At 41.1% G+C, this 13662-nt stretch overlaps 1 protein-coding gene across 1 annotated transcript; it reads left to right on the top strand.

Moving 5' to 3' along the window:
• Nucleotides 1-7475: 7475 nt before the first annotated feature.
• LOC130161869 (G-protein coupled receptor 26-like) lies at nt 7476-12206 on the top strand. The gene is made up of 3 exons (XM_056365198.1): nt 7476-8537; nt 9410-9523; nt 11972-12206. The coding sequence occupies exons 1-3, from the start codon at nt 7870-7872 to the stop codon at nt 12204-12206; spliced, it is 1017 nt and encodes a 338-aa protein (XP_056221173.1). The 5' UTR covers nt 7476-7869.
• The last annotated feature ends 1456 nt before the right edge of the window (nt 12207-13662 follow it).

The following is a 13662-nucleotide window of genomic DNA, read 5'->3' on the forward strand; positions in this document are numbered from 1 at the left end:
TTCCAAGCGGATTTGCATCCCAGAAAAATCATGTTTTCCTGAGTGCACCAAACTTAAGAATGATGATGGTAAAGATGTAAACCTTCTTTAAGGCAAACACTGCAACATTTCAGCTTGATGTGTACACGTATACTAGAGCACATGTCGTGAAGGAATAATTTGACTTTTTGAAAACTAAACTTATTCGTTTTATTGCAGAATTAGATGAGAAGATTGATACCTCTTTCATTTTTTTAAGTACACAGCTAGAGCCAGGAGGTGATTAGCTTAGCTTAGTTTAGCATTAAGACTAGAAGCCAGGGGAAACACCAAGTTTAGCTTAGTGAAAGATCACTTGCTATGATGTTTAATTTGTACTCAAACAGTAAAAACATCAATTAGTGGTTTCATCGGGAGCTATGTACTCTTTGTCATCACCCTAAGTCGCTGCTGTTCTAGCTGTTAGCCCATACCAGAGTAACTCTCTCTAAAACAGTGCTTTGGCAGATTTTGTTACTTTCATACAGAGCCAGGTTAGCTGTTACCTCATTTCCAGTCTTTAAGCTAAGATAACCATGTCCTGGTGAGTGAGCCTCAGCAAGAAAGAGAATAAGCATTTTCCCCAAAATGTCACCGCTAGTGACAGAGCAATAGATTTTTTTAATGCCTGCCTATGAAGCAGGTTTTAGTTCAGTGATTTCTAGCTTTAGGGGGGGAAACAATTAATATTGAAAAATACTAATTCAGTTTAGTGGGCCACAAAAATAAATTGCCCAACTATCCCATTGCTATTCAGACTATCAGATATTTTTGCTGATTTACACTTTGACGACACACAGTTTATCGGATCCAGTGTAAACTTGCAATTTTTGCAGCCATCATCAAAATCTTGATTGATTTTCTCTCCCCATATGATCTATCGAGTGACATGAGAACAAGAGAAACATGCTGGAAACAAGTGACACTCTCTGGATATATGAGTGTTCATTTTTATCAGGGTCAAATAAAGGTCAAAGTTCAAACATTTCCAGTCAGTTGCTGTAAGCTTTATCTCTTGGTGGCACACAGAGTGGACTGATTGTTTGTCAGATCTGCTCTTTAATTTCTACGTTAGCTGACTGACACTGGTTACTGAACCTCAGATAGTAATAAACACAACAGGTCTGTAAGAAAACAGGACCATACTTTCCCCTTCACATTACTGCAGTATTATGTGACAAACTGATGTATCTGGTGTCACGAAGAACGATTTTAATTCACACTCCAAAGTGGAGGATGCATCTAAACCATAGACTGTATGTAAAAAACAGGTTCAAGTCAACTACATTAGGAAAAATTGTTTGTTTGTTCAATTTGCCCTGCAACACAAGATAAAATATGATTCTCCGTTTCATGTTTATCTGGACGTTACTCAATCCAAAAACGCTTGGTACTCTGCTTGAGCATTATTAATAAGAAGATCAATACATTGCAAATTGTGGTTGCTTTTGCTGTTTGATGTAGCTGAAGCTTCAAAGAAAAGCTGATAATGACACTGTGAACTCATCTGTGAAATAAAGAGATGAAAGACAGACTGCCTCCTATTTGAGCTGCTGTATGACCCAGTTTGACACCGTAAAGGGTGAATGTGCAAAAACATCTGTCTTTTATATTATAATGTGGCGAAAATCCCACTGGTATCAAACTCAGCTGCACTTTTTCCTCTGTCAACATTAGCCAAAAATAAGGTTTATTCATGCTCATCTGTAAGGTTCGACAGTTTTACGTTAATTATGCTACAAATCTGACACCATGCTGCTGTAGTTGCAGAGCAAATATTTGCAGACAACTGTCCAGCTTGCGGATAATAATTGCAGGCCAATGTTTTATGATACAAATATTAACAAAGAGGCTATTTGTCAGCACCTGCTGTAAAACACTAACACCATGTCAAGCTAAAATCCTTTGGTTTTGTACCTGTAACTGTTGCCTATTCGCAGCCATGAGCATGTTGGCACATGGCCAAAACCCTCCTGGATCCATAATCAAAATAAGCTTTTACTCCTTAGTCCAGGGCCTGTATTAACAGTGCGCTGATTATAAATTGCTGATGGCGAGCTCAGGCTCGGTGCTGGGTTTCCTCGACATCACCACAGCTAACGTGAAAAGACAGGGGCCTCAGACTGTTCAGGAGGGTTTGGATGGTGCACTGCGCAGCCAGACATACAGATGGAGGACATGGACAAAAGCCTCTTATCAAGGAGGCTTTTCTAGCATTCATACACAGCACTCAGTGATATGTTATTACATTATTGGATTATTGTTACTGATGCATTAACATCAGCAGTATTTTAATGTTGTAGCTGGTTGAGGTTATGTACTGTATTTTAAACGCTTTTGGACCATGATGCATAGAGGATGCATTGAATAGATGATGATATGTCTTTGATGCAAAGTTTTCATCTGCAATAGCCTATAACTAGTAATTATGGCTGTCAGATAAATGTAGTGGAGTAAAAAATACAGCGTTTTCATTTAATTTTTAGTGGGGTAGCAATAGAAAAAAAAGGAATAAAAAGGAAATACAATAAAAAAAATTGTTCATAAGTAGTTGCGTAAATGTTACCTTCCAGCCCAGGTACCTGAACTCATGTTTGAACAAAGCTAGTATAAGTATGTATATGAAGTATGAGCTGTATAGTATCAAAAGTAACTACACTGTATTTCTAGGTGGTTTAAGGAAATGTATCAAATTTTCTGAGTCTATCGGAAAGTGATGAGACCGGCTGGGGCTAGCTGGTTAGTAAATGTCAGTAGCAGAAACGGGACAGAGAGTAGAGAGGAGTTAACATTGGCGTGGCTCTCCACCTCTGAAGACAGCTGTTGGTGAGTAAAGGACTCACAATGTTTCTTCTGGACCGCTAAGTCAACAGCTGTTAATGCTAATGTTGGCTATGTAATAATAGCAAAACTTACAATATTGTGTAATATTAGCTGGACTGCCAAGAAATTTGGTACAGACATTCATGGTCTCCAGAGGATGAATTCTACTGACTTTGGTGATCCACTGACTCATCTAGCCCCATCATATCTACATTTCTGTTTATCCATCTATATGCTCGTTTGGTTTTATTTACAATGAACATTACAGCCCCATGAAGCTGTTAACATATGCCATATGTTTTTTATGTAAAATCTCAGCTGCCAAATATACATTGTGGAGTGAACAGTGAAGTATTTCCCACTGAAATGCAGCAGAGTAGAACGATAAAGTAGCCTTAAAGGGAAAAGCTCAAATAAAAGTACCTCAAAATTATACTCAAGGGTAAAACTTGACTACTTTCCACCACTATTACACAATGTGGACGTAAAAATAAGTGCAGACAGTGTTTGTGTGTACTAAAGAACATATTTTTTTAATAGCAGTGAACCATCAAATTATGTCACCGTTAACAGGCTTGATCTTCAAAGGATAAACCTGTCGTTACATAATCAAACACATCCCGGCATTGTTTAAACAAGCAGACGTGGCTGATAACATGATGCAATCACAGACAAAAAGGGATCTGAACGGGGGTTTATTTTTAGCCCTGCAGCTTCAATTGGTTTCCAACAGCCTCATAAAGCCTGTAGCTGTCATGATCTCTCATTGACTGAACCAATTACTAATTATAGACCTGTCTGATGAGAACAGGTAGAGGGAGATATACGATGTGACAAAAGCGCTGTTCAGGTTCATCACAAGAGCTCCACTGAGCGTTGAAGCTTGTCGTTATTAATGGATATGTTTAAATGAAGCTGAATGTGACTTGAACAATTAGAGTGGTGACCTGGGAGTTTCCGGCGGGGGTGGGGGCGACAGGATATGGGAGACTCGCTATTTTAGGTGACGCCCCTATGGGTCGTATCAGAGGTTATAGGGACAAACAGGCATTCAGGTTGGAGGACTTCAGCTCCAGAATTTAAAATACCAAATTCAAAATCTATTGGTATTAACCATGTATTTATTTCTTTCATTTTCAGTGTTTCCTGAACTGTGACCTCAATAATATTAGAGTCAAAATGAACTTCTAGTTCATAATATATCCAAAGGATGTAAATATAAGATCAATTTTAGCTTTTTGTGGTTTATGTTGTTGTACGCGTTTCATTTATTAAAGCAATTGCTGTTATTACTTCATTTTCTGAAAGTATTTGTTGCTGACTTAGCTTTATCTGTTAATTGTGTTGTTAAGGTGTTTAATGAAATAAGAAGTGTCAGTGTTTGAGGTTCTTGTTTTCAGCCACGCTCAGGATGGAAATGCCGGTCCACCACTTTGGTCCAGACTGACATATCTCAACAACTATTGGATGAATTTCCATTAAACTTAGTCATTGATGGTCCCCAGAGGATGTATACTACTGACTTTGGTGTTTATCTGACTTTTTCACCAGCATATAAGTGTCTCTCCCAAAATGTTGAACCTTTCCTGTAATGTAAACCCATACAGCAAGTGTAGAAACCTTAAATGCAAGCTCAACATTTTCACTATAAGATATCAATAAAAACTTTGGACAACTATAACCTTGTATGGGTTTCAAGATACTGTTCTGTACGTGCAAGCTCAAGCTGTTCAATATCAGACCGGCTGTGGGCAGCGGTGATGGCTAAGTCAGGGGTAAAATGAAGTTGACTTCTCAGCACTATCGTTAGCACTGTCAACACCTTCCCCTCTCCTTACTTGCAGGTTGGCATTTCACTCTGTTTGGATAAAGCTTCTTGTCTGGGTGAGTGTCCCTCCTGTCTTAGCCTATGTGACCTTTTGGAGCCATAAGGCGGCTGAACTCTCCTGAGTTATGTAATGCATCGTCTCAAGTCCGAATTTTACAAGTTTTCCAAGTTGTCACATTTGAACCGAATTCCCCTAACTTTTTGCTTAAGCAAGTTCCTCTCAACTCAGCATTAGAAATCCTGCATCACTAGTTGAGATATGTTTAAAATATAAGTGACAAGTCTATATTCAAAAGGTGAGTCAGGAAAACGTAGCAGCTAAAGCATACATCTAGGTTTAAAATTTATGCTGGCCTGCCAATCCGAGGGAACTCAAGTGTGGAATTGGAACTGGCAGCGAATTCAAATCCACACTGTCACAGCAAAAAGGGAAGAGTGCTGCAGGCTCTCTCTCGTCCTACCATCTCTCACAGTCAAGTCCTGCACTTGTTAAATCTTCTGACAAGAGGTATTATCTTCAAAGTGCGGACCTGCAAACTTGAGATCTTGTCTCAAACACAGTGAAACCAAAAGGTTTCAGCCAATGGTTCCAGCTTCTCTAACGTGAGGATTCGCTGCCTAGTTCTGGTATGTAGCTGTATGTATATCTTTTGATTTTTTTATAGACTAAACAACATATTAAAAGCAGAATAAATAATAATGAAAATAGTGAAATGTAGCCCTTAAGTCAACAATATAAACAAACTGAAACCTGCTAGTTTAACTGTAGTTTATAAAACACTCTATAACTCATGCATGTTTTACGATGGTTTTATATTTTGTGCTTTTATTGTGTCTGTATTTGGCATGATTTATCAGTGAGATGCACTCATCCAACACCAGACAAAGCAGCTGCTGTGCTCTATTCATTCTAGGTGATATTACCTGAGGCCCGGAGTCGTCAAAGCCCATGTGTCCACCTCGAATTAGGCCTCATTTACATGGATCTGCATACACATAATGCTCTCATCTAATAAATACTCTTTCAGGTGGAATGAAAGAGGATAGTTTGTATTTTGGAAAAAAACGGCATCCATATTTATCAAAAGCTATTTCCATACGCATCTGTTTAATGTGGCATGATGCTCAATGGGGATGTTTGTTATGTGGCTTTGTTTTTGTCTTCAGCAAAAATCCTCATCTTAGTCACTTTTTTAAAAGAAATTTTTAGCTGGAGCTCCAGCTAAAACAACAAATCCACCCATATCACTCAATCCCCTCTAAGCTATGTTTTTAGAATGACTGTTTTTTTCACAAGCACTATTGTCCGTGTTGCTGGCATTTAATTATGAAAAGAATTATTAAAGCGATTCCGGCAAAAAAGAAAAGCTGAACTTGTGTTTGAGATCAACTGGTGGCTCTGTGCTGATAAGGCCCTCTGAACTGACAGGAGAGAGCTACAGAGGCGCTTGCATGACAGCGCTTGATTGTGCCATCTCTCCAAAGACTGATTGCTCCTATGACATGGGAGAGAATAATGATGGAAATGCCTCCATCATAGCGAAAGTCTTACTCAGGACCAAGATGGGGCTGCATTTCAGAATGTCACCCGGCAGCTGGCAGAGTTGTCTAGTCCTTCCCTTGCAGCCACTTTCTTTTTGCATCAGGAGCAAACATCCATCCCATGTACTTCTCAGACACCATTACAGGATGGCATTTTAATGAGCATCACATCCAAGGTTTTCCCTCCACCTTTTTTTATTTATTTATTTATTTTTATCCTGTTCCATCTCACCTTTTGCCACGCTGGAGAAAGTGAGGCGAACACAGCGGCCTGCATTGTATCACATCTCCACAGTCAAACACCATGTGAATGTGTGTTGCAGCAACAATAACTCTTTCCACCCACGCATTCTCACACCCCCCCCCCCACCACCACCACCCCACCCTTCCCTTATTGCAACCACACCACCACCTCACCCTGCTCCAGCGCTTTCAGTGGCTCACGTGCCGCAGCACACTCCAATGAGTCCCACGCTTCAGAGGAAAAATTCTCCACACTCCAAGTCCAGAGGGGCAGCAGCAGAGTGCGGGGGCGTCATCCGGCTTCCAGAGGAACGGAAGATGTTGCTCCTTATCAATCTGATGAAGCAGACTTAATTAGTGAAGATATTTGAGAAAAGCATGAGGAGGATGAGATGCTGCTGGAATGCAATGATGGTTCAATGCAATGAAACCAAACTTGACCAGCTTAACATGAATTCATTTGTCTTTTATCAGACATTTTGGTTAAAAAAAAAAAAAAAAGGTTTTATTAAATGGGCCAGAGTGAAAAAAAAAAAAGACATATGCTGTGATGTATTTTGAGAATTAAAATATGTGCTTCTTCATAAGATGTTGTCTATGCTCTGTTGTGCAGTGTGTGACAGTTTTCTTTACCTGTCATGAATTTATTGCCATGACACTGCTGTCTTCTTGGCCAGGTCTCCCTTCCCTTGGAAAGAAAAAAAAAAGCACTTTGAATACATCAGACAAGGATGACATCATTTAATGCTGTAGGAAATTCACAATAAATTATTTATTTAAAAAGAAAATAGTCCAGGAAGTGAACAAACGAAATCATTTTACACATTTTACAGAAGTGCCATTTACTGTTAAATCTGCTCCACAAATTTCCATCAAAGGTAAGTTTGGATTAGGTGAAAGGAAGGAAACTCTCTGAGGGGGAAATCTATGCCATTTCCTATTTCTACTAAGAATCCCCCACTTCACCCTTATTAATGTCCTTTGTCTTTGACTGTTTCTCAGAGGAGACGGGGGAGAGATCAAGTAGCCCACACACTGTGCAGTGTGTGCGGAGGGGTGATGCCTCAAGAGCGCATCACAGGACGACAAAACGCCACCGCAAGACGCAGTGCCAGAATAGAGCAGCTTTGGCACGAGAGCTTGTTTCCTGTAGTTTAGTGTGGGAAAAAAAAGAGGGGAAATCGACCTTACGAATCCCCACACATACTTCTTGTCATGCCGGAATCCTCCTGATCATCTTTGCTGGCTCGCGCACAGAGATAATGTAGGGGAGAGAAAACGGGGATCTCCACCGGTGGAGAGATCTGGGGATGCATGGACACGGTTATGGGTGATTAATGCCATTTTGCAGCAGCGAAACAAGAATGGATATGTGCACAAAAAGTGGGGATAAGTGAGTTTCGGGGGCCCACAGGATGGACACTGCGGAGGTAATTCTCTCTGTGTTGGTGGTTGTGATTATTATAGTGTCGTTGCTGTCCAACGTCCTGGTGCTGATCTGCTTTCTGTACAACCCGGAGATCCGCAAGCAGGTGCCCGGTCTGTTCAACCTCAATCTCACCTTCTGCAACTTGTTGCTGACCGTGTCCAACATGCCGCTCACTTTGGTGGGACTTGTCAGTAAGGCTCAGCCGGGGGGAGACGGATTCTGCCAAATCGTGGGATTCCTGGAGACCTTCCTGTCCACCAACTCGATGCTGAGCATGGCAGCTCTGAGCATCGACAGGTGGATCGCGGTGGTGTTCCCCCTGAGGTATCACTCCAAAATGCGCCATAAAGACGCCGCTTTTGTGCTCGGGTACACGTGGGCGCACTCCATGTCCTTCTCCACGGTGGCCACCTGCCTCTCCTGGGTGGGATATCACCGGCTTTACGCGTCCTGCACCCTGTCCAACCCCAGGGCGAGCAGTCGGACCCAGTTTGTTATCTTCACCGTATTTTTCCACTCCTTCACCTTTCTCCTGTCTTTTATAGTGTTATGTGTCACATACCTCAAAGTGCTTAAAGTGGCAAGGTTTCACTGTAAGAGGATCGATGTTATTACAATGCAAACTTTGGTGCTGCTGGTGGATATACACCCCAGGTGAGCTCCTTTAACTTATTCCTGTTTGTTCGGCTTTTTTTTATTACACCTTCACAAAGCACTTCTTATCACTGATCCCAGAGCTTTCTGTAATGTAGATCCATATTGGAAAAGCCTATAATAAGGCAGTTTCCAGATTCTTCAGTTAAAAGAAGAAAAAGAACAAACTGTTCAAATCCTCTGATTAAAAAAGAGGGGAAATGTCCTGTCACTGGTGCCATCATTTCTCCACATGTTGATTTTAAAACCTGAAATGACACAGTTCTGTATCTGTGTCAGGACAAAACAGTACAGTTAATGATGCTTTGCACTGACATTTGAGTTGTGCCCTCAGTATTCAGAGGGGGATGCAAAATCTGATTATACTGAAATTTCATACAGTGATTCCTTTACTCTGCCTCCTTACAGTATGGCTAAAAAACCCAATGTGTGTGTGTGTGTTTGTGTGTTACTACTGTGAGCTACTTTCTATTAGGTGCATACTGATGTTCTAACTCCTGGCTGTCTTTGCTCACGCTGATGACCTCATTTTCATAAACTATTACTAGAAGCAGTGTGTCATCATGACATCACAGCCGTGGTGCATTCAGGTTCACGCCTAAAGTCACACATGCACACATGGAAAGTGTTGTATATGTATAATTGTGGATAAAAGGGATTTCTCACTTTGTATTACAAAGTGTCTTTGGGAGAAATCAGTTATTTTTGCCTCAGCTCAGCCTCTGCTGGCTGCTTCTCTAATAAACCCCTGCACAGCACAAATGGACAGCAGTAGCTTACACCCACTCCTCGCTGTCCTTTATGAGATTTCTAAAGACACTTTCAGGTCTTCCCTGAGTGTGTCCCGCTGATTATAAACACTGTGTTCCCAGTGTTCGCCAGCGTTGCCTGGAGGAGCAGAAGAGGCGACGACAGAGAGCGACGAGGAAGATCAGCACCTTCATTGGCACCTTCATGCTCTGCTTCGCTCCCTATGTGATCACAAGGTGAGTCTTGGAGAGAGAGAGAGGGAGGGAGGAGGAGAGGGAAACCGTGCTGGCCTGGCACACATACTGCGGCGTATACACAGCCCTTTTGTTTTGCTGGTATCCCCCAAATCTCCCTCCTCTCCTGTCGACTGCCCCCACTTCCTCCCCTCTGCCTTGTCTCTGCTTCCTCTCCACACCAGCAAGAGTTGGAAGATGAGATTGGCTGACCTTGTGATAAGTAATATGCCTCTGCTCTGCTGTTGCTGCTGCATTAGCACTTTTCTCCTCAAGTTCGATGGGTGCATCTCAGTTAGTTAGGTAGAATCCACTTGCATCAATCACTGGATAAAAACAGGATGTCAAATGAGGCCTGTAGTGAGTGAGTCATAAGTGTGTGATGTGCAAGTGGATATGAGAATTTTATTTGTACAGGTTAAAATAATTATACATAGGAGATGAGAATATCAAATCATCACATTTTTTGTCTAACTCCTCATTTTTCTCACCCTGTTTTGTCAGTTTTGTGACTTTCCAGCAAAGAAATGGCTCCTGATTTATCATCCAGAATAACCGGGACAGTTTATGGAAGATTTTAAATGTCTTTTTTTTTATGTTGTGAGCACCCCAGTCAGTGCATTGATCTCAGAGAAAGTTCGGCTTATCTCAAAGCCTGGACACAGAAAACCAAAATTATCTCCTGGGTAGGGCTGGGTACTAATAGATGAGTAAATTACTAAGTAAAGGTCAGAAAATATATCTGTGCCCCATTCCCATACTGGAAGAGTGACAAATTAAAATATACTCAAAACATGTAAATTTAAAGGAGCGGCTCACAGCTGGAAATAAAAAAAAGTGAAGCTAATTGCGAATGGCAGTGAAACAGCCCCAGGACCACCACTGAAAACAGAAAATAACTATTCTAGAAAAAAATCTTCCTGTCTCTATTTTTAAGTTTAATTGGGTCTGGCCTTGTAAAGTCACAGTTTGATTGATATCCGACGTCACAAGTGTCCATTTCTGTTAGTGTAATACAGTTAAGTATATTGATTTCTTGCATATTAAGTAAAAAGACCATACTGTAAAGTACTGGCCCTTTAAGACATCATATATCAGTACCCTACATCTTATGTAACATGTATTTCTACTAGGAAGATGTACAGCTGTGTTGCGCAGTGGCTCGCTTAAGACAGAAGATAAAAATTAAATGATTGTCTGGTGGGAGATATATCATCTTCTAAATATCGCTCATTAACATCTTTAATTTTTAATTTAGACTTTTAAATCAAAACAGGTTGTCACTGAGTTTTTCAGTCACTTGGACAATGAGCAGCTACAATTTGTTGTGTTATTAGCAAACTGTCAGTAATGAATGACCACAGCAGCACTGTGCATGCTCTCATTCTGCAAATGGCAGTTTACTAATTACAATCTGAATATATTACGCTAAAAGCTCCTCCGCTGCCTCTCCAGTGCTCATTTGTTGTCAGGGTCATCATGTGTATAGTAAAAACCCTGCTGTGCGATGTGGCAGCTGACTTAACCTCCTGTTCACTCCAGTGCTGTGGAGTGTGTGGGCAAATGCCAGTGATGGCTACTGGCCCATGTTGGGCCGGTGTTAATGCGCTGACAGAGCTCGATTGTGGACGGAGTAATCATACAGAGTGCAAGAGTAGAGGATCAGCGATTTTTTAAAATTTTTTTTACACCTTTTATGACACTACATACGGTAAAATATTTCAACAGTGGACAAAAATTAGAGTGGAAGCACCAATTTGTTTATGAGCAAGAGTGAGATTAGCAACTTCGAGATGCAGACAACAGGCGAGACTGTACAGCTCATTAGGTGACCCTCATATCAAATATACGAAACTTTAAGTACACAAGAGGGTTTTTCTCCCCTCAGATTTGCTGGAAGAACTCACCGTCCTCTGTCATTTAAGGTTTTTCTTCTTAGCCTTCAGTCTAATGCTATATTAAATCACAACCACAGTTAATTGGCCTGTTTCCAGACACTCATTACTGCTTAGACAGGTCTGTTTTATTCTTCCGGGGGCTCTGCCTTTGCCTTTTCTGACATGAAATGCTGCTGGCTGCAAATGAGAAATGAGGTGAAAAGTAGCCTCACACTATAAATCCACACACATGAAAGAAAGAGGGGGAAGCTCTTCATGGAGGTTCACTTGCCAGCTGACTATATTTTATCATGAGGGCAATTGCAAACAATAACTTAAGACAAAATATTTCTAAGGTGACTCTCTTCAGAAATAAATGCTGGTTCTTTACATAATCACACAGGAGTAAAGAAGCACCCTGCTCCCAGCCAAAAAAAATGGTGATGTTAAGGGTAACAATGTCTTGCAAATGTATTTTTTATTTCTGCATAATAAGCTTAGGGCATGCATGTCTTTTCCAGTGTGTTGAGTTGCCTCTCCTCTCACCCCCCCCTCTCTTTATGCTTGCCTGCAGGATCGTGGAGTTATTTCCAGCGGTGCCTATCAATCCTCACTGGGGAATTGTCTCCAAGTGCTTAGCTTATAGCAAGGCGGCCTGCGACCCCTTCGTGTACTCCCTGCTTCGGCACCAGTACAAGAAGACATGCACTGACATCATCAACAGGCTGCTGAAGCGCAGCTCCTTGAACACGTCCGGGCGCGGGCACGGGCACGAGAACCAAGGCAACAGCATACCGACGGTGGAGTGACAGAGAGTGGACTGATGGGATATGGTCTGAGGGTTGACCTGGCAACTGTCAGGGAAACGTGAAGCTGATTTATCGTAGATTAAGAAGAGGACAAATATTGGTTGTTCCTGTCCACGTCTGCTTGAATTTGGTCTGACATGCCAAAAAAAGAAAAAGAAAAAAAGAGGAGTCATGACAGACAAGGGCAAATCCCTGCACAGGAATACCACTGTGCTTGCATACTGAGTTCCCAGAACAGCAGATCAGTGCAGTGAACTTGCTGCGAGGACATTAAACAATGGCAGATTTCACATCCACCTGGAGAGACAGATGTGCTAACCCAAGAAGAACGGCCAGTTCATAGCCTCATTGATTTAACTAGAGTAGCTTTCAGCCTGACATAAGATATATTGATTTTGCAGTATATGTTTGTTTCAACATTACTGTAGCATATATTCATATCTTTAAAAAAGATGAGAAAGGCTGTATGTCTGTTTTAGTCTGTGCAAAGTGTTTGCAAGTGACCAGTTGATACATTCACGCTGTATGTAGCACTGAATACTAGCCTAACCAAAATTTATTATATATTTTATCCCCTAATTGTAGAAAAGATGAAAACATACAGAACAGCAGACAGTGCCGTTGCACAGTCCGCCTCAGGTTTTTTCAGAATTGATTGGGAAAAAAACACTCCCAGTTAAGTAAATTCTTAGACTACTTTTATTTTGTAATACATTGCATTTGTAGTGTGAGGGCCAATGGAAGGAAAAAAAGCGAGATAATGTGTTTCTTGTGTATTAACACATTACCATTGTTTGTGCTGTCAGCGCCCATTTGGAAGGACTTACTGACCCGGCCAAGCAGAGTTTTAATGGGAAAAATGGGCCTTCAAAACCGGCTGCCTTCTCTGACATGACTGACATATGCCCCTAAGGTTGTTTAGGCAAGTGGAGCGTGACCGACTGTACTTGCCCGGGTTGTTATTCACAGAGAGGAGTAACCCACAGAGACTGCTTCATGCTGTCTCACACACTTGGGAAAGAAGGACAACAAAGGGAAATGTACATGTCTTTATTTTCCTTTGTGATATTTGTGACAGCATCATGAAGGCAGCACCTCCTATTTGTTTGGACAACTCTGATTTTTTCACAATAAAATCAGTTTGCAGTTATTGAACATGCTAGCACTAGTTAGTATGTTAGTCAGGCTCAGTGAAGGCAATCATCATGCTCCTAATTGAGATTAATTTCTTGTGTCTGAGCCCGTAACCGAACAACATGTCTTAACTATGTTGTATAGTGGCTCACTTAAAAATATTGATGGTATTTTCCATCAGTTTGATCATAACAGTTCTGTATTCTTGAAAGGTTAGCAGGCTAGCAAATTAGCTTGCTATTAGCTACAGGCTGGTATGATCACTATGAAAGTGGAAGTTTAGCTAAGATAACTATTTATTGTAGATTCCCTCCTTATGACC

This window comes from Seriola aureovittata, chromosome 21 (assembly GCF_021018895.1).
Source record: "Seriola aureovittata isolate HTS-2021-v1 ecotype China chromosome 21, ASM2101889v1, whole genome shotgun sequence".
Classification (NCBI taxonomy): Eukaryota; Metazoa; Chordata; class Actinopteri; order Carangiformes; family Carangidae; genus Seriola; species Seriola aureovittata.